We start from the raw sequence: 26,385 nt of genomic DNA on the forward strand, positions 1-26,385 counted from the left end.
CAAAAAAAAACAACAACAAAAACAATGGGGCTCACCAATAACATCCAGGTGAACAAAGGCCTCTCCCTCTCCATGCTTGTTTTTGATGACCACCTTGTACCTGCCCCGGTCTTCTTTGCTGGGGCTCTTAAGTCGGTAGACTGTCTTGTCAACCAAAGTGTCAATGTTCTGGACAGGTAGACTCGCGCCGTCGAAAAACCACTCTACGTCCGCGCGAGGGTAGGCGTCGTAGGGCACTGTAATGACGAAGGGCTTGCCGGCATCCGTTATTAGGTTCTGGTCTGTGGTTTTAATCTTTGGAGGAGCTAGCGGGAAGAAATAAAAAAGGGAGCCAGATTTCATTTTTGTTTCAAACATCGTAGAGTATAGCACGGTCGTGTCGCGTGACTCACCCGCCAACTCCAACTTAGCTCGAGCATCTTTGTCTTTGGCGACAATCCTGTACTCGCCCTGGTCCCGAGGTCGGATCTCGCACACCTGCAATCTGTGGACTTTGCCCTCGCTGATCATCTGGTACTTGTCTCCCTGGACAATTATCATATTGTTTCTCATCCACTTCACCTCCACTCTGTCCTTGTTGAGCTCCGCCTCGAACACCACGTCCGAGTCGGGCGGTTCCAAAGTGTCACAAGGCGGTCTGATGATCTCCACCGGGATTTCTGTTGGGAGTAAGGCGTAGTGTCAGTCATCTGAAAAGGGAGTGCCACTTTTGGGAACGATGGAAACAAGATGCACCCTCAACAAAGAGTCTGGCTCTGGTCCTCTTCTCTTCCACGCCGCAGGCGTATTCGCATTCATCATCTGGTCTGCAGCCCTTGACGACTAGTCTGCATGTCCTACCTTCTCTCTCCACGAGATATCTGAAGGAACACACGGGCGCAATTAGAAATGCTCGAAACAAGGAAGCCGCAGGACGAACAACCATCTTGACCTCGGGAGCCGTTCGACGTACGTACCTGGATCCGCCCCGAATCTCTCGACCGTTTCTGTACCACTTGACGGCGGCCTTTTCTTTGGACAACTTGCAGGTGAACTCCGCATCCTCAAACTCCGTGACGGTCTGGTCTTTGAGCTGTGCCGTGAAGTCCGTCGGCGCCTCGCTAATGATCAATTCGGCGGCACACTTGTCTTCTCCGACTTCGGCGCTATAGTCGCCCTCATCTTCCATGACGCAGTCCTTGATGGTCAGAGTGTGGTTGAGGCCTTCGCTTCTGCAGACGACGCGTTTGCTGAGCTCCACCTCCTGGCCCGCCTTGAGCCACCTAACAGTGGCCTTGGGTCGGTTCACCTTGCACGCAAAACTGATGGTCTTCTTCTCCTGAGTTTCAATGTCTTCGATGGGCACCAGGAATTTCAGCTCCTCCTCTGAAGACGGAAGGATGTCAGGATTGATTTATTTATTGCATTGCTTGTGACGACCAATTTGGACAGAGTTTTGCGTTTGTGTGGATTTGCTCTTTTACCAGTGACTTTAGCGTGAGCTGAGCTCTTGGCGTGCTCCCCCCTGTGATTGGTCAGGCTGACGGTGTATTCGGCCTCGTCGCCCTTGCGGGCGTCCCGAATCCTCAGGGAAAAGACGTTGTCCCTCTGGGCCACCATATACTTGCCGCTCTCAAAAATGGTCTCCTGGTTCTTCGACCACTTGGCCTTGGCTTCCTCCATGTTGGTCTCGCAGTTGAAGACAATCTCGCTTCCCTCTTTGACTTCGGTGTCCCTGATGGGTGTGATGATCCTCAGTTTTTCTGCAATTGAGCACAGACCGCCAGTCAGGATTGCGGTGGATGAATCGGAGCTGATATTCTGTGATGAGCGAGGGAACGGAGCGAGTCTCACCAATCACGAACAGATCCGCCGAGGCCCGCATGCTGCCTATGAGGGCCACGTAACCCCCTTCGTCCTTCAGCTCACAGTTTTTCACAACAAGAGCTCGTCTCTTGCCTTCGCTGACAATCTTGTACTTATCCCCGCTTTCTACCTCCCTCTCCCCTCTGAACCATTTCACCTCATAGGTTTCTTTGGAGACCGAGCAGACAAACTCGGCCTGTTCCCCTTCCACAACTTCCTGGTTCTGCGGTTTGGCGATGAACTCGGCCGCAAGTTCTGGAGAGAGAGCGGAAGGAAGGAAGGAAGGAAGGAAGGAAGAGGTCATTCTCTTTCACCGGTGTCAGAGCGAGTCCTGGAACGGGCTGCGTTTGTACCATTCAGTTTCAGGACGGCGGTCGTCTTGACGCTGGGGCTCAGTCTGCAGTTGTATTCGCCGGCATCCTCCATCCTCAAGTCTTGGATGATCAGGATCCTTTTGCGTCCATCCGCAATCTGTTCGTAGCGGCCGCCCTCCGGCAGCTCTCTGTCTCCTTGGTACCAGGTCACGTCTGCTCCGGGCTTGGACACCTCGCAGACCATCTTGACACTGTCTGTCTCGGTGCCCTCCACGTTGGACAGGTTCTTGGTGAACCTGGCCGCCTCCTCTGTCAAGAAACAGGTCGCCCGGAGATGAGGAAGCGCTCCGTTTTCAATAACGTCAAGAGAGGCCGACGCATCGGGACGCATAGCCGGACTTGGGTCGACTCTCATCTGAAGATCCTAGAGATCACCTCGTTTGGCTCGGGTTAGCAGTCCCGTCTGTGCCCTGACCCCGAACTGGGGCCGGGAGGTAACCAACTCAAAGCTTCCACACCCTTGCTCCTCGGGAGATCTCAATCACGAGTAAGCGACGGGTATCGCTTAAGGAAAATAAAGATTTGATGTCCATTCTTTTTTTTGTGCCGGTTTCACGCTTAGAATCTTACACTTAGAGGTGACACTCCTTTCTTGGACTAGCATGGGGGCTTAGGGACTGTCTAGAACGTACGGACGCGTACAATGTTACCGTTGGTATGTACGAATGCGGATGAAGATGCGCGCGCTCATCTTTAAGAGATGTGTTTGTGTGTCCACACACACGCGCGCGCGGACACACGCGGCAGCATCAAAAGAAGCAAACGTTGGCAGACGATATCTCAGGGATGAATTGTTTTGGGGCCGAGGTCTTAGATGGGATTTACTCTCCGGTGGTCGTTTCACATGTCCTGAAAGTTTCGGCTCAGTACCTTTCTCCTTTCTGGGGACGTTTGAAAAATGAATGTGACCCCTGGCCTGGCGTTTTACGTCATTTGAAAGGGAATCAAGAGTACAATTAAAATGCGTCTGTTTTTCTCTTTGGAAAGGAACGGAAGGGATGGGCTTTTTCCCCGTACCATGGTATAGAAAAGTCAATCTTGGCTGGTCTGAGTTGCTCTTTTTTGCTGCTTAGCAGCTAGGCTTGCCCTAGTCTTCTCTTAGAGACTTCTCTGACGACGGCTGACGCCAAGCCTCACCTATGACGGTGAGCACGCCGGAGCTCTTGGACGTCCCGGCGTCACACTCGTACTCGGCCTCGTCATCCATGGCAGATTTGTGAATGATGAGGATCCTCTCGACTCCCTGGGCGACGATCTCGTACTTCTTTCCTTTTCTAATCTCGCAGCCATCCTTGAACCAGCAAACCTGCATTGGGGCAAGCGCGACTCAGCGGGCGTGACAGCGTGAGCGCCGGCAGCGAGGCCGGCCTTTTACGAAGATCGGCACCTTGGCGGACTCTCGGGAGACTTGGCATTCAAACTTGGCAGATTCTTTCTCTCTGACCTCAAGGTCTTGCAGAGGTTTGATGAACTCCACGTGGGGCGCTGAAGGCACACAAGAAAACCCAGACTCGGCCAAAGGTTTCGCTGCCGACAAGCCGGAGAGGACTCGGTCCTCGCCACGGTAGTCGCATTGAGGTTTACGCCGGATTACTTATCCTTCATTATCGTTCCGGTTCTCAAAATGTCACGAGCTCCTTTTATGTCCGTTCAAGCCGAAGCTTACTACGACTACCTTTTGTTCCGGATCAGAGGCTCAGTGGGCCACAGGTGACCGGAGCTTTTCCCGCGGGACTTTTTGATGTATTGTGCGCGCTTGCCTAAACTGCGCACGTAACCTTAGCAAACGTATACGAAAGTTGGAATAAAACCCGCGCCGACGAAGTGTACCGGGGCGAGCGCATCGGCGAGGAGTGACGAGGTGGCTCCCGTTTCACATCGCGGAGGTCAAGTTCCAGGGCAAATTGAACAACGGCGCTTACGTATAACATCGAGGAAGCCGGAAGTCTTCGAGTCCCTGGCGTCGCACGTGTACGTCTTAATGTCGTCCAGATTGCAGTCGTGGATCACCAGCGCTCGCTTTCGGCCGTCCACGATCAAGTCGTACTTCTTGGTCTTGTGAATCTCCTGACCCTCCTTGAACCACTGAACTTCAGCGTTCTCTCTGGAGACCTCGCACTCCAGCGTGGCGGTGGCCTCCTCCTCCACAGTCTGGTCCTCTAGAGGCTTGGAGAACTCCACCGCAGGTTCTAACGGCACGCCCCGAACGTGAGCGGCGAGTGCCACCGTGCACCTTTGAGCCAGCGGCGGCGTTTTACCTCTGACGATGAGCTGAGCCTGAGTCTGGAAGTCCTTGGCCGTCAATCTGACCGGCCCCGCCTCCGAGAGCTTCACGTCCCGAACCGTCAGAGCATGGATTCGGCCGTCCGCTCGGATCTTCACCTGCGGCGAGCGAAGAGCGTCGCCCGCGGTTCCGCTTTGGTCGAGAGAACGTGCGCTCGCGTTTGCATGCGGCGGGCGCGCGGGGTGGACCGGCTCGGACAGCCGATGCGGAGTGAGGCTAAAGACTTGAAAGCTAATGCGAACAGGAAGACATTGATGGGAGGCGCGCTCCCTGGTACGAGCAGCGGCGTTTTGGAGCAGGCGCCCCCCAAAACGGAGCGTGTCGCATCCTCGACGTAACGAGAGCACGGATGACTTTTAGCGCGGTTGAGAAGGGAGCGTCTTTTTCGGATGAGATTCGGATGAAAACAAAGACAAGGCTTTAACCGACGGCACCGGGAAGTCGGTTGTATTTAAAGCCGCCCGAGTTCGAGACTTTGCCTTCGATACGGTGCCAGGAGGCCAAAGTCAGCAGGGCGGCACGTACGGGGGCCGCTGGGACCTAACGCTATAGCTCCTCTTTTCTCTTTTTTGAAATTCAATACCGTACTCTCCCCGCATAGCGGCGGAAGAAAACCGACAGGATTCCTTCGGGCGGCAAGCACGACGGAACCGACGGGACCCCAAAACTGAACTCCGTGCCGGAGCGGCAAACGAAACTAAACCAAGAAGGTATCTGGCAGCTGGGATCTAAATCCGTCCAGGGCGCCACCCGGCGCCCGCAAACCAGTCAAAAGAGTACAGATCGAGGAGACGCGAGGTCCGCCGTGTCCTCGGCCCGGCGTGGGAGCCATAACAAAGAAGAGCATTTGTGCACGTGACCCCCACAGCACGCCGTTGGGACAGTGCTTTTCAAATAGGTTTCGCCTAGCCCCCTCTAGGAAAAGAGAACACGTTTAACGCCCAAACCCCGCAGGGACCGGAAATACCAAGGTACACCTAACAATATAACAATATAAATTCACTTTCAAGAAACTTTTTTGACAGGGTTTATACAGGTTACAGGCTAGTCTGAAACTGAAAGCATCACTTCAAGTGCATCGGAAGTGAGTGAAATAAAAAACACGTCGATCGTCATTCAAACCTTTTCGACCCAACGGAAGGAAATCGAGAAATAATGCCAGATGCAAATCGGAGCGGGTTTTAGCCCGAAGAAAAGATTGAGCCGATTTGTTCTCAGTATCGCATCAGTCATCGACGGCCCGCTCCCCGGGGTCAGAAGCATAGGGTAATGTAGTACGTACGGGCGAACGGGAAGGTCGCTCAGTATTATCCATCCGCTTTCCCGCGGCCGCGTTTTGCCAATCTTGGTCACCGAAGGCGACAATTTCTCGAACTCGCGACGAGCAAACGCGGTTTCCGGGAGAGAGCTTTTGCCAGAAGGGCAAAAAAGTGCACAGAGGGGCCGGAGCCTTCCCGTAGACTCAAGCTCCATATTTGGGAGCCTCCGCGGCACCCGGAGATTAGATGAGGTTATTTTTAACCCGAGCGCCGAGCACGGGCGCCAAAGCGGCCTCCGCGTCCTACTGGCGGCACGGCCGAGGCCCCGAAAAACAAAGGAGGAGCGGCGAGTTGACGGCCTCACCCGCTCGCCGGCTTCCATCCTGTTCCCGGCCAGGAACCAGTCCACGGCGATTCCCTGGTAGGACAGCTCGCACTGGAAGACGGCCGTCTCCCCGGCCGTCACCGCGGCGTCCTTGAGCGGCCGCAGCAGGCGGATGGCTCGAGCTGCGGAAAGCCAACGCGCGGCTCGGCACGGGCTCCAATCTCTTCGGGTAAGACGGGGGCCCGCCCCTTCCCCGCCCCCCTCCCGTCTCCGCCCCTGGCGCTCACCTTTGACCCGCAGCTGGGCATCGGACTTGGCGTTGCCCGCCGAGAAGTCCACGCGCCCCGCCATGTCCATGCGTACATTGTAGAAGATGAGAAGATGTTTGGGCCCCTCCGCCTTGATCTCCACATCCTGACGGCGGATTTTTGTCAAATTTGTTATTCCTTTCATAAAAACTCTCGAAAGTCAGTCGAATCCCCGGGGATCCACTGTATATATAGATACACATTTTTTTGGGACTGTGAAAAGTCTACCTGCTATACATATTATTGAAGACAAATATTACTGCAGTACACACATTGACTCCATTTAATCTTAAAGGATTCAACCTTATCCACCGTCCGTTAAGCGAGCGGTAAGCCCTTTCCAGAGCGTTGGAAATCGCTATTTGATCACGTCCGGATCCGACTCGAATTGGAGCCGCTTCTCGGGCCGGCCGACGGGAACGGGACGGACAGGCTCACCGCCGACTGGCGCAGAGCTTCTCCTTTCAGCTTCCAGAGCGCGTCCACCTCCTCTTCCGATATCTCCGTCTCAAACTTGGCCGTCTCCGTCTCGGTGACCTCCACGCTGTACAGGGGGCGAACCGTCTTGATGTCGCGCTCTGCGGGACCAACGGGGGAGGACGCCGTCAGCGGGGACGGAGACAGAAAAGCAAACGGCGAGCGAAAAGACGCTCCAAACTATTCTCTTTCGCTGCAAATGTTGTCGATGAAAAAAGGTCCCTCCCAGATGATGCGTTTGCGAGACGGCGCGTTTGCTCTCACCTTCGATTTGGAGACGCGCCTCGGTTCTGTCGGAGCCGCAGTCGCAGGCGTATTCTCCCGTGTGGCTTTTCTCGGCCTTGCGGATGATCAGGCTTCGCTTTTTGCCGTCGGCGGCGACGCCGACGTTCTTGGAGGGCGTGAGCTCCGCCCCGTCCTTGAACCATTTGACCTGGGCCGGCGCTTTGCTCACTTCGCACGCCAGCTTCACCTGGTCCTTCTCCACCGCCGTGTAGTTCTGCAGCTTGATGGTGAAGTAGGGGTCGCCCTCTGTTTCGGAGGTGGAGACGGAGCAGGTAAGCGTCCCCGTCGGCGCCACGTCGCCTCGTCCGCGGAAGGACGCGCTTCGGTCCGAGGGGAGGAGGGGTCTACGGAATCCTTGCGAGGAGCTATTTGTTGATATCTCAAGAACCGGTGACAGAAATACACCGAAACATACGAAAAGAATATGTGCTCTTTAGCGGGGCTATAGTCAAACAACTTTTCAGCGATACTACAGTTTAGTAATTACACTTTAGTAGACGGCGTCACTCACATGTGCAGATCGGTCCAACTCCAGTGAGAGATAGAGCGCGACTAGCTCAGCTTTAGGCTTTCGCCCGTCATCGCTTCTCCTTTCGGGCGGGCGGCAGGGAAATCGACTCGGGCGGGATAGGCCCATTAAGCAGGCGGTAACTATGGGACTGGATCTGTTTGTTTTTTTGAAGCTTGTTGCCCCCGAAGTTACACGAGACTTGCAAAGACTGTGTTTTTTTTCTCGACGGACGTACTTTTTTCCCATTTAGCGTGATGTCAAGCGACGAGCCGGGTCAGAACGTAGGTGTCCGACTCCGGTCCTCGAAGCCCGGTATCCTACGTGTTTTCCTCCCCCCAACGCACCCGATCCAACTGATACGGATCCTTTGCAAGATCCCGCAGAGCTTGCCGATGAGCTCATTTAAATGAGCCGCGGGGGAGAGGGGGTTCTGGAAAACGTGCGGGAAGTCGCAAAGCGACCGAGGGTAAACTGCTCTCGGAGTCTCGCTTCAGGCGGCGCGCAAGAGCGTCGAGCGGCTTCTTGGTCGGCGCCTCAGTGACGTCACCCGTGACAAAACGGAATGATGTTTCTCAATTCGCTGATGGTTTTTCGTCCCCTTCTCAAAAAGGGCTGTACAAACGCAAGGCGGCCGGCCATCCTCGGACGGCGTCCCCAACGCGCGCGGCCGACCCCCGACCGGCCGGTCCGATCGAGTTCGGGCGGCTTGAGGGTACGGCCGCAATTGGCACGGGTCAAACGCCGACACTACGAGACGGCAGTTCGCACCGGCGTGAGGAATGTTAGCGAGCGGTCTGAAAGCGAAGCGGCAGGCTTTGCCTTGACGCGGTTTGTCTCCCCGGTCCCAGTACCTTTGAGCGCTCCCAGGCTCTCCCGCTCTCCCTTTCGCGACCCGGGGGCGGAAAGAGGTTCCGGACAGCTCGCGTCCGTTTGATCGCGCGCGCGGATATTGGTCGACATCCTTCCTACGGCCTTAGCCTTTATTCTCTTCAGATGAGCGCCGGAAGCGCTTGAGGAGCGCGCCCGCTCATTTTGAGCGAATCGTCGACGGCCGTGCCTAAACGCACCGCCGGCACCAAGACGGAGCAAAGAGACGGCCGCGAGGACGGCGGATACTGACCGATGACGGTGAGCATGGCGCCGACGCTCTTGTCGGCGGCCTCCGCCTTGATCATGGCTGTGTCGTCCAGGGCGACCTCCTTGAAGGCCAGCGTGTGGACCGCACCGCGCTCCGTCATGTGCACCACTTTGCTGGGGTGGAGCCGCACGTCGTTCTTGTACCAAACCACGGGGATGTTTTCATGCGACAACTCCACGCTGAACTCGGCCGTTTCGCGCTCCTTCACTGTCACGTCCTTGATTGCTTTGATAAACTCCAGGCGGATTCCTGTTGCGAGGGAGCGGCGACTCAGTGGCTTATCCGCCGCGGGGGGGCGGGCGACTCGCGCTGTTCGGTCGGTCGACCCGCAACTGCATCCGGCCTGCATCCGAAACTTATTTGTGCTGACTCGACAACGGATTCACGCTTAAGGGTCCATCCGCCCATTTTCTATTCATTGAGGGTCGTAGGCGCGCCAGTGCCCGGCACGGCACTTGGCAGGGCACACATAAACAAACGACCATTCGCGCTCACGAACACAACTGAGGGCAGTACGGACTGTCAAATCTACCCCTGCGTATTTTGGTAAACCCATGCAGGCGCGGGGAAAGCGTACGCACTCCGCACGGGAGGGCCGGAGCCGGAATCCAACCGAGCACCTCTGCACACTGCCAGGCGGACGCGCCTGCCGCTCTCACACCGTGCCGCCCGCTTTAGGAGCCATAAAAAGAACGAATTTGTCATTTAAAGAAAAATGAATAAAGAACGGCTTATTTTACTGATTTCGAAAATGATGCAAGCGACAAAATATTTTCCTTGTCAAATGAATCCGTGCCCATTTCAGTCGCGTTCTTCATATAGTGTCCGATCCACTAAGGACGGCGTGGAAGAAATGCCGAACGTTTGTCTGAATGAATTCACAAGCGATAAATGTTCAAATGTTTGCTGTTTTTTTTTTTCCCCGCGTGCAGATCTGGAAAGACGCGCGTAGCCGTGCCGTCGCCGAAAAGGAAGTCCTAACGGACAAGTTTTTTCAGCTCACGCGCTCACGAGTACGAGAGCTTCGTTTTCGGTTCGACGCGTCTTCCGATCGGCCAGGTCCGTACGGTCGGGGTCGGTCCCGTCGGGCGGACGGGGACCCGCGCTCCTTGCGTCGGGTTCGCTCAAAGTGCAGGAAAGATGGAGGCTCACCTCGGATGACCAGCTTGCCGCCGGTCCTCTTGTCTTCCGCCTCAAACGCGTACTTCGCCTCGTCGTCGTAGGCGGCCGAGCGGATCAGCAGCGCGTACGAGTTCCCGTCCCGGATCAAGTCGTACTTGTCGTCGCTCCGCAGCTCCTCCGTACCCTTCAGCCAGCGGAAGGACTTGGGCGCTCGGGACACTTCCAGCTCAAATCTGGCGTCGTCCTTCTCAAACACCTGCACGTCGCTCAGCGGCGTCAGGAAGTTGAGAGGCAGTTCTGACCAATCGGGAGGAGAGAGGGAATTCAGCGCGAGTGCGGCGCAGAAAGAGGAAGATGAAAAAGATCCTCCCAAAGGACGCCTCAACCGCCGGACGCCTTTCCAGTCCCCGCGCCCGGCAACTCGGGGAAACAAAACTAGAGTGACTAAAGTGAAGTGAAGGCAACCGGACTCTTGTCGGGACATCAGGGAGGCCCCGGGAGCCTTTCGTGCATACTCCGCTTCCCCGCTTCCGATTAAGTCGAAGAACTTTCAGAATTCATCTAGAGGTTTTTGTCCGGTTCCTAAGAATTATTCACTTCTGCTACTAACCCGGTCATGTTCGTCGGGTCTTGCAGTAACCTGTTTGCGTTAGCCTTTTTTTTTGCTCCCTTTGTGGGCACAATTTCTTCTTGTTTTTTTCATCAATCCACGCCCAAAAACACGGCCGTTTTCATTTATATACGAATGAACACCGCAGGCAAGCATCTGCAAGGCCGAGGCGGCCAGATCGCGGTAGAACAGCATGTCGAGAGACAGAAAACTAAAGCAGCGCGGGCAACGAGTTGAAGAGAACAGCGTCGAAAGTGATCTCGACGTTTTAGGGAATCGCCAAGACTTCGTGTTATGAAGAAGGATTAACGGCAGCAAGTCTTCAATCGCCGAGGGTTACCTTCATTCAACGATTCGGGTTTTCAAGCAAAGAGACTTGCGCATGGCAGAAGTTAGTTGGATCACCTTTGACCTTCAGGTTCGCGGCGCATTTGGCGTTGCCGGCGGCGTATGCCACCTCGCCGCTCATGGGCACTTTGCAGTTGTACAGGATCAGCGTGTGCTTGCCTCCCTCTTCGACGACGTCCACGTCCTGTTCATTTCAAAATGGCGGCGCTCAATCAGGAACGACGCCCTAAGACAACGGCGCCGCGCGTTTGACGAGTGGGCGGAAGAGGCGCTCACAGAGGACGCGTTCAGGACTTCCCCGTTCAGCGACCACTGGCCGTGAACGTCGTCCTCGGAGATCTCCGCCTCAAAGCGCGCCGTTTCTCCATCAAAGAGCTCCACGCCATAAATGGGTCGAACCAGCTTGATTTCGCGAGCTAGCGCAGACGCCGGACGTGAAGAGGCTCGGCCGAGACAAAGACCATCGAGGCGACGGTTCAGTTTTACCTTCGACGGCGAGGTCGGCTACAGTCCTGTCTGTCCCGCAGTCGCAGGTGTACTTTCCTTTATTGCTCTGCTCCACCTTGGTGAAGACCAAAGACCTGCGAGTGGCCTCGGACTTGATCAGCACCGTCTTGGAGGCGATCACCTCCGTCTCTTCGTGATACCAAAGGACTGGGACGTCTTTGTTGAGCTCGCAGTCCAAGGAGACCTGGTCCTTCTCGGTGGCCGCGTAGTCTTGAAGTTTCACCACAAAGGCGGGATCGCCCTCTGGAACAACACCGTCCGTTCAATACTTTACAGGCGTCACTGCGAAAGGACGCCACGCCGCTTTGCGGCTACGGATCAGGCTTCGGGGCTTGGCGTCTTCCGCCCTCTGCGCATTATCGCGCCCCTCCCGACAAAAGAGGAGGAAGATGAAAAAGACCCGTGAGGTTACCTATGACCGTCAGCTTCGCCAACGAACTTATTCCTTTGGCCTCCGCCTTAATCTGGCAGGTGTCGTCGAGCGTCAGCATCCGCATTTCCAGAACGTGTTTCTTCCCTTCCGCGTGCGTGATCACAGTCCGGCTCACATGGAGCTTGACTTCGTTTCGGTACCAGGCCACCGGTACGTCGTCGTGAGTCAGCTCCATTTCGAAACGAGCCGTTTTGCCTTCTTTGACCGTCTGGTCCTCCAGCGGCCTGACGATCTTAAGTCTCAAGCCTGGAAGAAAGTAGGAGCGGCGGCCCGGCTCATAAAAGAGGCGGCCCACTGGAAGAACGCGGCTTCGGCAGAGAAAACGCCACAAAGGCGAGCGGACCGGGCGCGGGACTCACCTTCCACCGAGAGGCGAGCCGTGGATTTCTGACCCAAAACCTCAACGGTGTATTCGGACTCGTCGTCAAACTCGCAGCCGTTTATGACCAGCATGTGTTTGTTTCCGTCGTCGATTATCTCGTATTTGGGGCCCGGGGTCACTATTTCCTCGCCCCTGAACCACATGACCTTGGGCACCTCTTTGGTAATGGTGCATTCAAATTTGGCCTGTTTCTTTTCCGGGACCGAAACGTCCTTCAGAGGCTCCGTGAAGCCCATTTCGATTTCTGCGAGGTTTCAACGATCGTATTTGTCATTTTATCATTTTATTGTTTTGATCGGCATCGGGTTATTGACCCCACCCCCCGCTATGCACTCGCGCACGCACAAGGATGTGATCGTGGGCCTACCTTTGACGGTCAGCATGGCACTGGTGACGGCATTTAAAGCCTGGTAGGACACTTCGCCCGCCTGGTCCAGCTGGACGTTCTTCAAGCTCAGGAAACGTTTGTTCCCGTCGGCTTTAATGTCGCATGTCTAAAAAAATACCACCGACCGAGAATCAGAAAGAGAACCCGGCTGATTCAGAACCGGCCGAACTTGTGATTATTTCCAAAGTCCCTCACGCGCATGGACGGAGAAACACCGAAACCCACTTAGAGGATGACGGAAGGCGTCAAAGAAAAACTAATACATAAAGAGCCGACAGGTTTTCTTAGGCAAGTACAACGTGTTGCAATTGTGATGTTTGTTCCGGAATTGGAACCACTGTAGCCATGGAAAGCAGAACTCCGGTCTGGCCGAGGGGGTTCCTTCCAGAGACTTACCGGGGATCTGCTCAGCACTTGTCCCTGAAGCTTCCATTCGCCCACGACGTCGTCCTCGGAGATTTCCGTGTCGAAGTTGGCTTCCTCCTTTTCCACCACCTCCAAGCTGGCCAGCGGCTTCAAGATCTCCGCCTCGCGCTCTGAACAAGCACATCAAAGGGGTGATTGCGGCGAGCGCCCGCGGGCAAAGGCGCCCGGCGCTCGCCTCCGACGCACCTCCCAGGGTCAGCTTGGCCACGTATTTACGGTCCTCCACGGCAAAGGTGTACTCGGACACATCGTCGGGCTGGCAGTTGTTGATGGTGAGCACCATGCTGACCCCGTCTTTGCTAATCTCCACCTTGTCGGAAGGCGCCAGCTCCGTCTCGCCTTTGAGCCACTTCCAGTTGGGCGTGTCCTTGAAGAGTTGACACCTGAAGGTGGCGCTGGATCTGGGTTTTACATGCTGGTCTCTCAGGGGCTTCACCAACCAGTCTTTGATCACCTCTGAGGCACAAGGGTTGACCAGATTTCATGCATCAGACGTGACGTGGTTAACCCCAGCTATACTTGGACGTTCGCTGCGCCCGAACGGCAATCGTGTCTGAAGTCGCGCAGGGATGAGTCGCCGCGCGATCGGAAGAAGCGTGACTCGTGCTCCTGCATCCATCTCCTCTCCCCCCGAGAGGCTGCGGGACAGGGCTCAAAGTCCTAACTTTTAACTCGAAAAAGAATGCCGTGGTAGGCAAACAGCACAGAGCAAAGAAAACGACCGCACGCCAAGGTGGTAAAATCCAGGTCCAGAAAGTTCAAACCCTGCCACAGTCCGGCTTGGGCCGAGGGCTCTTCAAAGGGAGCTGTGGAGCGGAGGCAGCTATGGCTCGAGCCAAAGGGTCGGCGGGGTTTTGACTTCCCGGGCCCGGATTTATCACCTCCGCGCGCAAATAAGACGGGGATGCGAGCCGCCACATTTTCTAGAACGGTTTTTCAACTTGTTTGGGTGAGTCGGGCGCAATCGAACGTCGCCGAGCGTTAGCCGTCGGGGTTTTCCTCACCGGTGACTTTGACGTTGGTCGTGGTTTTGATGCCGTCCGGTGCATCCACTTCGCACGAGTAAACGCCGGTGTCCTCCTCGACGGCGTTCTGGATGGTGACGGCGTGCTGCAAGCCGATAATGTTGATGGCCAGCTTCCCGGCCTTTGTCTTGAGTTTGACACCGTCCCGCTTCCAGATGACGTCCCGCTCCTTGTTCAACTCGCAGGTCAGGTACATGGGCTGACCCTTGTTGCACGATGTGTCCGCTTCCAACTCTTTGATCCATTTCACGGGCAGCTCTGCGCAAGGACAACAGTTTGGAAAGCACACGGTGTCACACTCACAAACGTTGATTTGACCGACGCCCCCGCGTTCTCGGACACCCTCGGGCTGAAGCGTTTTTTTCTCCCGGAGACTGGTCTCGGTATGTTGGGGAGCACAAGCGCGACGCGGCGCGTCCGGCGGGACTCCGCGCTACGCGACCGATGTCTTTGCACTGACTGGGGAAACACTCGCTTGGACAATTTCGGACCGACGGCCGCAACCCCAAAAACCTCCTTCCTGACTGAGCGCAGCGTATCCGAATGACAACCCAGGCGCCAAACCTGGACGATGAGCGTTACGTCACGGTGCGGGACGGTACCGCCGTCTTTGCGTCGCAGATATGCCTCGGCATGCCATCGTCCCCGACCTTTGGCGCAAGCGGCAACAAAGCCCAACGTTCCTAATATTAACTTCTTTCACACAGCGCTTTTCTAGACACTCAAAGACGCTTTACAGTGAAACTGGGACAAATGGCTGATATGGCCCCCGGCCCGACGCCACTGGGACCGCGGCGTCTCAACGATGGACCATGGACAGTTTGGCAGCAGGGAGAGAAAACCGGGTTAAGGAGTTACGCGCTGACGATTGCAAAAAAGGGAGACGTCACGGCCTCGGAGCAAAGGCTTTAAAAACCTTCCGGAATGTAACGTTTGGAAGTCTTCTGCGCCGCGCCGCGCCGCGCCGCGCCGCTCCTCCAAAGGGATTCTCACCTTCAACGATGAGCTTGGCGGTGCAGGTGATCTCCTTGCCGGCGTTCCTAGCCACGCAGGTGTACTCGCCGGTGTCAGACAGCTGCACGTCTTTGACCATCATCTTGCGGTCCTTGCCGTCCGAGGTCAACTTGTACTTGGGACCCTCGCGAAGGTTCCCGCCGTCCTTCATCCACGACGTGATGGCGGTGGACGGCGACACCTGGCACTCGAACACGGCAGACGAGCCGATGGACTCGGCCTCCTGCAGCACGATGTCCTCCAGCTTCTTGATGAACTTGAGCGGAACGGCTTTGAGTTTGAATCCTCCGAAAGGTTCCTCTGGGGGCGAGGGCCCTTTACCGCCGGGCCTCAGGCCTCGACCCCGACCGCCGTCACCCGGGGAGGGCGTGAGTCTCACTTCAATAGCAGAAACAGAGAGTTTTCAGTCTTGTTTGGAGTTTAGGAGCGAGAGTCTTACGGAAGAAGAACGTGACCCGAACGAGAGCGGTCCAATAAGCAGAGGGGGCCTTTTTGAACCTTACATATGTATGAATAAGTAAAAAGGAAGCCGATCGGTTCTCACCGCCAAATCCTCGCCCTCGTCCTTTGGGAGGCTCCTCCGCCGGTTTGCCATCTGGACAAGTCACGGAATAGAACAGATTCCTGTCACAATGTCATCTTTTGCTTTTCACGCGCTCAAATTGTCCCCCTCAACAACAGCAACAACAACGACGACAAGGACAACAACAAAGCGTTCAAGCGGTTTAACGAGGAAAGGCAACAACGTCCCATTTGTTTGGTTGGAGGGGCTCTGGAATAGAAAATGGAGGAAAGCGATGATGAGGATAATGCCGGTGACATTTATGAATCAGGTGAGAAGTGTGCCTTGACGTGAACTCACTCATTAGGTGACTAGATCTCAGGGGGGGGTGTGGGGGAGGAGGGGGGGGGGGTGTTCTGCTAGTGGGTAGTCAGTAAGTTGCGTGCCGGTAGTGAGTTGCGGGTCGGGGTTGCTGACGTCGTTTCCGACTTTCTGGAGGGAGCCTCACCTTCTTGGCCTTCGGGAGGGCCCGGAATTTCCCGCGCCCCATCCGCCGCTCCGCTTTGCCAGCCCCCAGAGGGGACCGGCTCCCAGGTCCGGATCGCCTCATCGGCCACGTTCTCACCCCCTTCCGCCCCGCCCTCCGACACCTCCTCTCCCAGGCGGGCGGGGACTTTCTTCACCTCCGCGGCTCTCGGTGAGCCCTCCTTCAAAAGCGGAAGCCTTGCCGTGTCGGCTTCAGCTTCTCGGGCGGACTTTCGATGACGAGTGTCCTTGAGGGTTTCCGGAGGCTGCGGCGAAGCGCCTTTAATTTGATCAGCGGCGGCGGCGACTCGCTCCTTGGGTTCGGGCTCATTAGCCTCGGGTGGCCAGCTCTCTCTCTCCTCAGCCTTTTTTAGCGGCTCCTTGGGCTTGAAGGTCTGCTGACCTTCAACCTTGCCTGCACTCGTCCCATACTTTTCGGGTCCTGACGACGGAGCGCTCTTAAGTTGGCCGCCGATATTGACAGCCGAATCTGCTTGTCCGTGTGAAATTTTCTCTCCTCCGTGACCCATTTTCTCGGCCAAATCGTCTGAATCCCGCTTCTTCTGGGAGTCATCTTTTCTTGCAGGTTTTTCTTGGCCTCGTTTCATATCTTCTGAGCTTTTGTCTCTTGCAGCGTGACTCCAGTTTTTTCCACCCGCGCGCATTCTCTCTTTGTCCAATGCTATTTCTTCTTTGCTGACTTCAGCCTTGAGTCGTACCCGCGCCTCGTCTTTATCCGCTGGGGCAGCGGGATGTGGACCTGTGACGGCTTCATTATCAGCGGTGAGTTGACGGGTCTTGATTGCACCGCGTCTTTTTGAAGTCTTTTCATTTGGCGGTTCAGCTTTCTCCTCCTCAGAGTGTTTGACCACTAGCGCCCGGAGCTCCTTTTCCTCTTTTGTCTCGGTGGGCGCATCGGGTTGAGTCACCTCTATTTTGGCTCGTCCATCAAGGACCTGTTCGGCGGCCGTCGTGGCTTTTGACGTCTCTTGACACGACATAAGGACCCGCTCCCTTGCGCTTACCTTCAACCGCTCATGGTCATCATCATGAGGTTCTTCGGTCTCATCTTCAGCTCTGGGAGAGCGCGCGGATTTTGGCTTGCTGGATGGTCCCTCCGGTCCATTCCTTTGCCTTTCTTTTGGAGCTTTTTGACTTTCTGTTTTTCCGCGTCGCACTCGAGTTACATTTTTCGTACCCGCGCACGGTAGGTTTGTCGGCTCGCGTCGTTCTATCTCCGTTTCATATGCGACCGCGGTCGGATCGCGTTCTTGGCAAAGCTCAAGTTGACGGATGTCTTTTGCCGGAGAAGGGACCGATTCACTCCCGCCCGTTGAAATCGAGTCCCGATCCGCTCTGTCGCCGAGACTGCGAACGTTCGTCTCTTGGTCAAAACGCCTGCTCGCTTGCACCCGACGTGCGATTACTTGTTCCTTGGCCGCCCCACGTCTAACTGCACCCTTCCTCAAGCTGACGAACTCGCCTTTCACTTCCTTCCCGTCAGGTGCGGCGTCAACCTTACGCTGCGTTTTTGGCGAGGCGGATGTTTTTGTCTCTTGGCCCGGAGTCGGTAACATCACGGGGTCTTTGGAGGTAGGGAGGCCGGTCACTTCCGAAGGATCGACTTCTACCTTCCGGTCGGGCGTTTTAGTGACATTGTTTATATCTGCACGCGGCAGACGTGTCTCTTTCAGGATTTTCTCCTCCGTTTGGTGGACGACGGCCAGGCCCTCGTGTTCTTGGCAACGCTCGAGTTGACCGGGTTCTTCTCCTGACCTCGGAACGCGTTCGCCTTTTGCGATTGGCATCAACTCCCGAAGCTCTCTGCCACGAAGGCCGTGACTGCTGAACACTTCCGCTTCCATCTCGGCGTCTGCCGCTTCCTTTCCTTTGGTTGTGGAGGTATCGTTAGCTTTCGCCTTTGCGCCTGTTTTTGTCCCTTGGAGTGGACTTTCAGGTTTCTTTACAGCTGGTATATTTGGCAGCAGATAGTTTGACACGTCACAAACAGATGCACACGCACGACTGTATGACAGACAACACACTCTTCACGGAGGAGGATTTCCATTTGATATCTAATCAAAGCAAGAAAAAGTCAGCATACCTTTAGTTGGTCCAGGAGCCTTAACGGGTTCCTTGTCTGCAAGAAGTGAAATGAAAGGAAATCAATGAAATGAAATCAGTGAAAGGAAATCAATATTTTGACAAAATCATACTTCTTTTGAGTACTATCCGACATGCGACTAAAAGCACAGGTTCATGAAATCGGCAGACACATCGCGTCGGTCGGGTCGCCGAGCTGCATGACGAACGTTACCTTCGGGTGGAGCGACTTGCTTCGAGACGGGAGATGTTTTAGTCTTTGGTTTGGCCGGCGAAGAAGGTTTCGCCTCTGCAGAAGCCAGACCCAAGGCGGGAAGAAGGGCAAGGGCATGAATCGCGCGTAGAGAGCGAACACAAGGGACGTTTTCAAGGAAGGGACAAAGCGAGTGAAAGGCAAACACTCAGTGATGCTACCTGGGGAAGGGAGGACTTCAGATGGCGGCTTGGGTGCAGCAGCACACTCTTTCTTCTCCTCTGGAGGGGACACTTGGAGATAGAACGGAAGCGAAGGTCAAGGCACAAAACGAACACGCAGACAGAGAGAGACAAAAAGAGAACTGGCCACACTACCGATCTGAACAAAGCATTTTCCAAAAGAAATTACCTGCGGGAGGAGTCACTTGGTCACGGAAAGCCGAGGCTTCCCGCGTTTTCTTCACAGGGGGAGACACTGAACAAAATACTTATATAAGAGATGAAGAATACCGCAAAAAAAGACACGGGCGCAAAAGAATAACCGCAAACAAGTCAGAAGTAGCTTTGGCGGATGAAAAGGTGTTACCTGAAGGTGGAGAGGTCATCTGGGCAGGAGCGGGAGGTGAAGAGGTGGCCACTGACAATTTCTCCTCGGGAGGAGATGCTTGAGGAGCCAAAAAAAACAACAAAAAACAAGAGAAAGGAAACACCAGGGTCACTGCCATGAAAGCTTAAGACCTGAGCCACACGGACTTGACGACCAGCGTAGTGCAAAGGCTTTTGCATTGACCAGGGCGGCGGAGAGATGCGCAAACGCAAGCTTGAAGACGACAGAGCTGTTTAGTTCACGCTTGGAAGAAAGGAAGAAGGGAGAAGGAGACGCACGCGCAGAGACGGTGAGCTGACAAGTCTTTGAGGAGGTTGAAGCTTCACCGGGATGCCTCGGCCAAGCGCCCGCTTTCGCTCGACTCCTTGACGCTTCCCGTCATCTTCCCTTCCGGACGAAGGCTCACTTTCCGCTGGGTCGGGAGAACCCATCTCAATGGTTGGGACGGCCGGGACGGGGCGATGTCAGACGTCGGGGCTCTCTGCCGTCCCGCGAGTCCTCCGGACGCGACCCCTGGAGCCCGACCGAGCGCCGTCCTTCGGAGCTACGTGAACCGAAGGTTTCCGAGAGGGAGATTTTTCTATGCGGGACCGGACCGTTTCGCTGCGAAGAAGCGTTGCGACCATGGCGGCGGCTAATTTCGGCAAGGTGTATCCACCGTCCGCTTCACGGATTCTTCAGGGGGGTGAAGGCCTCTGGCTTCGAGTGGATCGGCTTCCACGGGCTCATCTGAGTTTTGCTCATCTTCAAGGCGACTTGATCTTCTGCTGCGGCGGAAACATCTTCATGTCTTCCGATCGCGAGGAACTCCCGACCCTGTCGGTCACGCGCACCGTGAGCATCGGGTCCTTGCTCGCCATCGCTGCTCACCTCTGCCAGATGAGTTCCTATACGTTTCTCCGCGGATATAGGGTCGAAACGTCCGTGGCGACCTCGGTTTCTGCTTCCGTATAAGTGTGTTAGTGGCGATTTTGTGCTTCGTCTTCTGCATGACTGCTGTATGCGTCCCTTCAAGTGGACTCTGTAACGTCATCGGTTGCCGGGAGGGAAAAAGTCCTCTTGCTCCAAAAGGCCCGCCTCGCCGCCTCGTTTCCTGTCTGCTTCCGGAAGACGGCGGAAGGTGCCCTTTCGCTCATTGGGCTTGTCCATTTTTTGAGAGGACTGCATCTGCTCAAAAATCTCAGGCCGGCACTGACGGGTAATGATCTGGAACTAGCGCGCGGAGTGCTGACCGCCATAAAGTAAAGCAACCGGCGGAGGGTTGACCTCATACGGTTCATTTTCACTGTCCGGTGATGTCTTATCGGGATAATGGAAAGTTCCGACCGGTGTCGTCGCGTAACCAAAACTATAAAAGCTAAACTTTCAACAATAAAGGGGGCTCGCGCTCTCGTTTGTTCAATGAGACTGCGTATGTAAGTGACTTTAAGTTTTTGGGTCCTCCACAACAGCGCCAAGCAGGAAAGTCCCTTTTCCTCCGTGTCTCGTCATCAAAGTCCTGAACCGGAGATCGGCTCCGCGCTCGATCTCAAGACCGGCTGGATTGTTTTGGGCGTTAGGCCAAGAGGGAAGATTCACACCGTTGAGCAAGAAGAAGGTGACAACGAGACTGCATTTTAGTGTGCGGCTCGCATGAGCCGAGTAACACTCTTGCCCGGTGCGCTCGATCGCACGCACGCACGCACGCACGCACGCACGCACGCACGCGGGCGGTTGTCAGGTTCGCTGCGCAGCACCTCGCACAGAATTGCACGTGCAAACAAGGAAATATTGTTGAAGCTACCATCGGAAGATAAGAACTCAAGTACAAATGAGAAGACTGACTGACTGCGAGGGGAGTTCGTAAAGTGAGCCCGCGGGTCGCCGGCGTCGGGACGCACCCGGTCGAAAGCTTAAGCTCGGAACGTTTAGCGTTGCGCCCGTCGCCGCCGTCTTCAGCCAATGCTAAAAATGTGACCGTAGATCGGTGTCAGGCGAGCTCCGCGGAAGACCTGGACCGATGACCGGGGGCCGAAGCGGCAGGTCAACCGGCCGTGACGGTCATAGGGAAACATTTTCAAATAAACGGGGTGTTCCCGCTCTTACCGGAGACGCAGAGCCTGGCGCTGGAGACGTGAGGACCGCAGACCAGCCGGTATTCACCCTGGTCTTTGGCCCGGCAGTCGCGGATCTTCAGGACGTGGCGATCCCCGCTGCTGCCGATGCTGTATTTTTGACCGTCCTCCAATTTCTGGGTTCCTTTGAACCAGCTCAAGGCGATCTCCGGGAAGTTGATCCTGATGCGGCACTCAAAGGTAGCGCTCTCGTTCTCAGGTGCGGTCTGGTCACTGATGTCCTCCGTGACAGTGATGGGCTGTGGGTCGAGAGCCCAGGTAAATAAATCATTTTATCAGTGGTATGTCATTCTAATTTCTTTCATGTCGGAGGGTTTTTTTTGTACTTGTATTTAACCTGAGACCGAATAAACAAGTGAAAAGAAGGGTAAAGGCATGGTAGGAGAAAGTCTGGAAGTAAGTCTGCCAGCCTAGTCGTCCGGTCAAGACTTCGCTCCTGGGATTGTTCTAGTAAGCGGTAAAGCGTACCAATCGACGCGTGGGAAAACCAAGTAGGTAAAACGGAGAAATAAATCGACGTGTTGGCACTTGGGTTCCCGAGACATCTGAGGCATGGTCACTTTCACGGATCTGCTGCACTTTTACCTCTGTGTCCACGCGTCCCTCCAGCTGCTGGATGAGGCGGACCACATCTTCTTCTTCAACCCGCTTACCGCGATGCTCCTCCTGCCGGGGCACACAACAATCATGTGGTATCAACACACGGGCGCGCTCCCGAGAGAAGTCGCGGATCGGAGGTCTGAGTTGCTGTCTTCCGACCCCGATCCCTTCCGTTAACGACCCGCGATCAGATCCCCTTTACTTGAACTGTAATGACAGGCCGGTCGGCACCGTAACCATTCCCTTTGAAGCCAACATCCCAAGCGCGACCCGACAGCCTTTTTTTCTTACCGCTTTTCCAGTTTCCGTCTCCTTCTCCTGCCTTAGGAGCTCCACCGCTTGGAGAATAGCTCTGTAGTCATGGATCTGGTGCGCCCTGAGAATTTTCTCATAGTCTTTGGGCTCTTGACCCCGGAGCAACTCAACTAAGTTGCTCTCTTCCTCTTTTTGGGGGGTGGTCTGCTCAGAGGGGGTCCTAGAACACACAAGCGCAGAGATGAAGGTGGAACATCTCACGACGCGCCCGGCAGGTGCCCTACGTTAGGTACGGCGCAGCAAAATATGACCCTTGTCACCAGGGAAACGGGAATGGGATCCCGCCCGACGAAAAGGGAAACGCAAACAAGCACAGACGGCGCCTAGATCTGAGCTGGGGCGAATTACTTCTTCGGCTGGATCCTAACGTCCGCTGCCGCTTCTTCTTGTTTGGTCACCGCCATCTCGGCACCGCACTCAATCTCGCCGTGCTCGTTGGAGGCCACGCAGCGGTACCGGCCCGAGTCGGACCGGGTCACCTCCCGGACCTCCAGCTTAGCCGCCTGGCCCTCGCGCTGAATGGAGATGCGACCGCCGGGCGTCAGCTGCGTCCACTTGCCCTTCATCCACTTGACGCTGGGTATGGGCTGGCCTCCGATCTTGGCGATGAAGGTGGCCGAGCCCTCTGCGATCGGAAGGACAGAGCGCTGTGAGATGTGTCCTAATGACGCCGCTAGGGAAGAATTTTGGACCCGCTTACTCTCTGCGACGGAAACACTCTTCGGTTCTTCGATGAAGTAAAGGTTGTCTAGACGTTGGACGGGTGCAGATGCGGCTGCGGTGTGAGCAGAAGCGGACGCGTCGGGGATGGCCTTGGACTCTTTGTCTGGAGAAGGTATTTAAGAGGGCCGAGAATATTGGTAAAGCGGTGAAGGGCGGGCAAACGGGCTCTATGTAATACATTCAGTGGGGACAGGGAACAATATATTCATCATCTCATCTCAACGCGCCTCCATCCGTCCGTCCAATTACCATTACCTTCGATGGTGACCTTGGCCTTGCAGAAGTCCGTCCCAGCCGAGTTGCTGGCCTTGCACAGATAATCTCCCGCCGCGCTTTTGGTCACCCGACTGATTTCCAGGCAAGGTGTTCCGCTCACAAACGTGATCTTTGCGCTTGAGCTAGACCTGAGCTCTCTCCTGTCCTTCATCCAGCTGACAGTGATTGGAGGAGTGCCGCCGACATGACATTCGAGGCTCAAATTATCGCCCTCGCATAGTGTCAGCGACCGCAGTGGGATTTCAAATTTAGGAGGCTTGGCGTCCTCTGAAAGACAACGTGGACAGCGACGGTGAGACGACACGTTTCTCGGAGACGGACCTCCGAGAAATAAACGAGAAAGACAAAAGCCAGCTTTTCTCAACTGGAAAACATTGTGACAATTTCAAACAACTTTCCGGGAATCACGGCAGTCGCGGCCCGCCGCCACTTGCCATCCCGCGCCTCCGCAATGTCCTACGACTATTCGCGGACATAGTGTCCGCATAGCCTGTCTGAAAGTCTTCTGGCTGCCCCCGAGCCTACAAATAATCATGGTAATGTGAACAGAAGACATATTGTACCTGAAACAGTGGGAAAGGCCAGACAGGAAGTTTCCCCTTCCTGGTCGGAGGCCTCGCAGGTGTACCGGCCGCAGTCAGACGGCTCGGCGTCACGGACAATGAGCGCGGCCGCGTCCGTCTGCGGCTCCGGCGGGCGCTTGATGAAGGCCGGGGGAAGAGCGCACTCTGTCGCGGGGGAAAACAATGAAGAGGCGCGGGTCAACCGGTCCGGCTTCCGTATTGGGGCGCCGACGTCGTTAGAGGAGTCGGGCCATGAAAAAATGCCACGCATCCGGTGGGTGGCCGTGCGCATTACGAGAGGGCTTTACCTGAGACTTCCTCCCCGAACTGGATCTCAAGTGCCCTCTCATCCGCCGCCACTGTAACGGCAACAACACAAGGAATTAGGACCGCCCGTCTATGCCGCGCCGACTCTCATTCGCCGCATGACCGCCAATCCGTATCAGTTGCCTGACAAGTGAGCAAGTGAATAATCGCTGGCGGTGTAGGTGCAAAAAAGTGTGTAAGAGTGCCAAGAAAAGCATGCAGATGCCAACCTTTGGTCATCACGAGGCAATCAACATCCTCGGCCGAGGTTTTGAAAGACACGCGGCCTTGTCCGGGTCTCGCGTTCTGAATAGCCATAGAGCAGAGGGGGCCGTCCCGTTTGCGCGAGTAGCGCGCGGAATCCACAACATTCAAGTGGCCGTAAAGCCAAAGGGCAAACGGAGCGGGCAGCCCCCTCGTAACGCAACGCAGCGGGGGACTGCGGTGGTGCGCCGGCAGCTCCCGGGGGATCCGGACCAGGAAGTCGGGACGGCCGCACGCGTGGGCGTCGGGGAAGCTGTTCAGGAAGTACAGCTGCAGGGATTCCGGCTTATCCGCCATCTTTTCCTGGTCTGGGCTCTCCGGAAAATCTTTTGCGCTCCCCTTGTCTGCGTGTGAGGTCGCGTGGACCCAATCTGTTGCAACGGCGCACTGGCCCGTGACATTTGCCTCTTTCGCTGGATAAGAATCATAGTTAGGGAGAGTCGTTAGGGGTCGGAGCGGGCTGCTCGGACACACGCGCTGAACGCTTCGGACCCGTCACCCACACTCACGGCCGTTATCGACACACGCGGGCCCGCCGCACCCGGGGGCTTGCTCGCGACATGTAGGACCTGTTAATGGCATGCTCGCGCCGGTTGGCGACAACATCCGCTCCCGCGTTATTCTGGGTGGCAGAAGGCAAAGCGTTCTTCCAAGGCGCCGCGCCGATCGCCAAAGATGTTTGCATTCGCAAAAGCCGGTGAGCGACAGATCTCTCGGGGTCGCTCTGCCACCCAGAAGCCAACCGCCGCTGGAGTGGGAAAATCCCCGACGGGTTCACATTTTGCCTCGGTCGCCCAAAAGCGCACTCTTTCGAAACGTACGTCCGGGTTTCGGGGACACGGCGACGCTTGCTAACATCTTCATCTGTTAGTGGCGTGCCCACGCCCGCTATCGGCACGTCGAGACCAGAGAGAAGGGTTCAAAAGGACGGTCCCGCTACTTTCCAAATGTCGATACGGCCTCCGGGCTTTCGGAAAGAGTTGAAAGGGTCGGCAGGCCGCCGCATGAGGTTAGCGAGGCGCGGAGGAGACTCAAGAGAGGCGGCGGACCGGGAGGGACGAGGCAACGGCGGGAAAGAAGAAAGAGAAAGCACCTTCCACGGTGAGGCGAGCGGACGTGCTGTTCTGGCCGTGGCGGTTGGCGGCGGTGCAGCGATACACGCCCTGGTCGGCCAGGCTCACGGCCTGGATGAGCAGGGACAAGAGTCCGCCGCTCTGAGAGCTCTTGGCCCGATCGGTGGGCGGCTTCCGGCCATTGTGATCCCAGACCACCCCGACGAAGGGCTGCCCGTCGAACGAGCAGCTGAACTCGGCCACCTCGCCGCTTTTGACGCGGACGTCCCGCAGCTCCGTCAGCAGCCGGGGCCCCGGGGCCGCTTGCATTTGCGCCCCGCGTTCCGAGCCCTCGGTTTCAACCCCCGCCGACGCGCGGGAGCTCTCCGAATAGGCTTCGTAAACCTGGCTACGGCTCTGGGTCTCCAGGCTTTGAATGAGTTTCGTCTGAGTCCAACCGCTCCCGAAGGCTTTTTCATCTGGGCGGTCGGAGAGAAGGATACAAGGGTGTGATTAATACGCGGCTGCGCTGACTTCTTCGGCCCGCCAGCGGGGCTGTCGGCGGAGGTGGGACAGCGCCGCGCTCTTCCTTTTGGCCGTCGACCGTGCCGCGTGGCCAAGCCGCGCGCTGAACCTCCGAGGTACGCTTTGCCCGCTCGGCCGGGAAGGCCCGGAAAGGCCCGGGCCATCAGACGTGGTAGCTCACGTGCCGAAACGTCGCCGGATTCAATATATTCACCGCCGGAGTTGCACGTGGCCGGCCGCGGCCTACGATGCTAAGCGCATGTTTTAATCCATCTTAAAAATTGCTGGCGCATCAAGAAAGCCGTTTGAGCAGTTCACCGGTGTGGAGTCAAACTCAACGCGCCGTCGCTTTCTTTCTCCTCACCGGTACGCCAATTCGGTGCGCGCCCGAACCTCTACAGCTTTCCTGGCGATGTTCTTTTCTCCGCCGTTTTGACATTTGGGACACGGCCGAGGACAGAGAACGGACAGCCATGGAACTCATGGAACTCGCGCATGGAATTCAACCGCGAGCCGGCGATGAAAGATTTTAAGCAAGCAAAGATTTTGAGCACCACCCGTCAAGAAACCCGGAAAGAGCAAACGAGATTGCGTCGCTTCGACTCGGGCGAGAGAAGGTGGACTTATGGCATTAAGGTACCAAAGCTAACGAGG

General features: G+C 56.0%; 1 protein-coding gene across 1 annotated transcript in view; it reads right to left on the reverse strand.

The window, feature by feature from the left end:
• Positions 1 to 26,385, reverse strand: part of ttn.1 (titin, tandem duplicate 1) — a 125,802-nt gene that overhangs the window by 80,468 nt on the left and 18,949 nt on the right. Inside the window, 44 exon segments of the mRNA XM_088414990.1 lie at positions 36 to 305; positions 393 to 659; positions 736 to 860; positions 957 to 1,365; positions 1,464 to 1,742; positions 1,834 to 2,100; positions 2,199 to 2,468; positions 3,357 to 3,525; positions 3,607 to 3,704; positions 4,142 to 4,408; positions 4,478 to 4,601; positions 6,127 to 6,269; positions 6,375 to 6,501; positions 6,834 to 6,973; positions 7,137 to 7,403; positions 8,789 to 9,055; positions 9,959 to 10,225; positions 10,944 to 11,070; positions 11,163 to 11,302; positions 11,373 to 11,636; positions 11,806 to 12,072; positions 12,186 to 12,452; positions 12,576 to 12,702; positions 12,993 to 13,132; positions 13,209 to 13,478; positions 14,027 to 14,305; positions 15,041 to 15,439; positions 15,606 to 15,656; positions 16,072 to 17,976; positions 18,193 to 18,228; positions 18,406 to 18,480; positions 18,606 to 18,677; positions 18,796 to 18,861; positions 18,973 to 19,050; positions 21,079 to 21,346; positions 21,693 to 21,773; positions 21,999 to 22,182; positions 22,371 to 22,647; positions 22,723 to 22,848; positions 23,001 to 23,342; positions 23,585 to 23,749; positions 23,893 to 23,943; positions 24,121 to 24,567; positions 25,248 to 25,685. Of these exon segments, the coding sequence (XP_088271116.1) occupies positions 36 to 305; positions 393 to 659; positions 736 to 860; positions 957 to 1,365; positions 1,464 to 1,742; positions 1,834 to 2,100; positions 2,199 to 2,468; positions 3,357 to 3,525; positions 3,607 to 3,704; positions 4,142 to 4,408; positions 4,478 to 4,601; positions 6,127 to 6,269; positions 6,375 to 6,501; positions 6,834 to 6,973; positions 7,137 to 7,403; positions 8,789 to 9,055; positions 9,959 to 10,225; positions 10,944 to 11,070; positions 11,163 to 11,302; positions 11,373 to 11,636; positions 11,806 to 12,072; positions 12,186 to 12,452; positions 12,576 to 12,702; positions 12,993 to 13,132; positions 13,209 to 13,478; positions 14,027 to 14,305; positions 15,041 to 15,439; positions 15,606 to 15,656; positions 16,072 to 17,976; positions 18,193 to 18,228; positions 18,406 to 18,480; positions 18,606 to 18,677; positions 18,796 to 18,861; positions 18,973 to 19,050; positions 21,079 to 21,346; positions 21,693 to 21,773; positions 21,999 to 22,182; positions 22,371 to 22,647; positions 22,723 to 22,848; positions 23,001 to 23,342; positions 23,585 to 23,749; positions 23,893 to 23,943; positions 24,121 to 24,567; positions 25,248 to 25,685 (10,698 nt within the window).

The sequence above is a fragment of the Hippichthys cyanospilos genome, chromosome 5 (genome assembly GCF_059441005.1).
Source record: "Hippichthys cyanospilos isolate Australia breed blue-spotted pipefish chromosome 5, RoL_Hcya_1.0, whole genome shotgun sequence".
Lineage (NCBI taxonomy): Eukaryota > Metazoa > Chordata > Actinopteri > Syngnathiformes > Syngnathidae > Hippichthys > Hippichthys cyanospilos.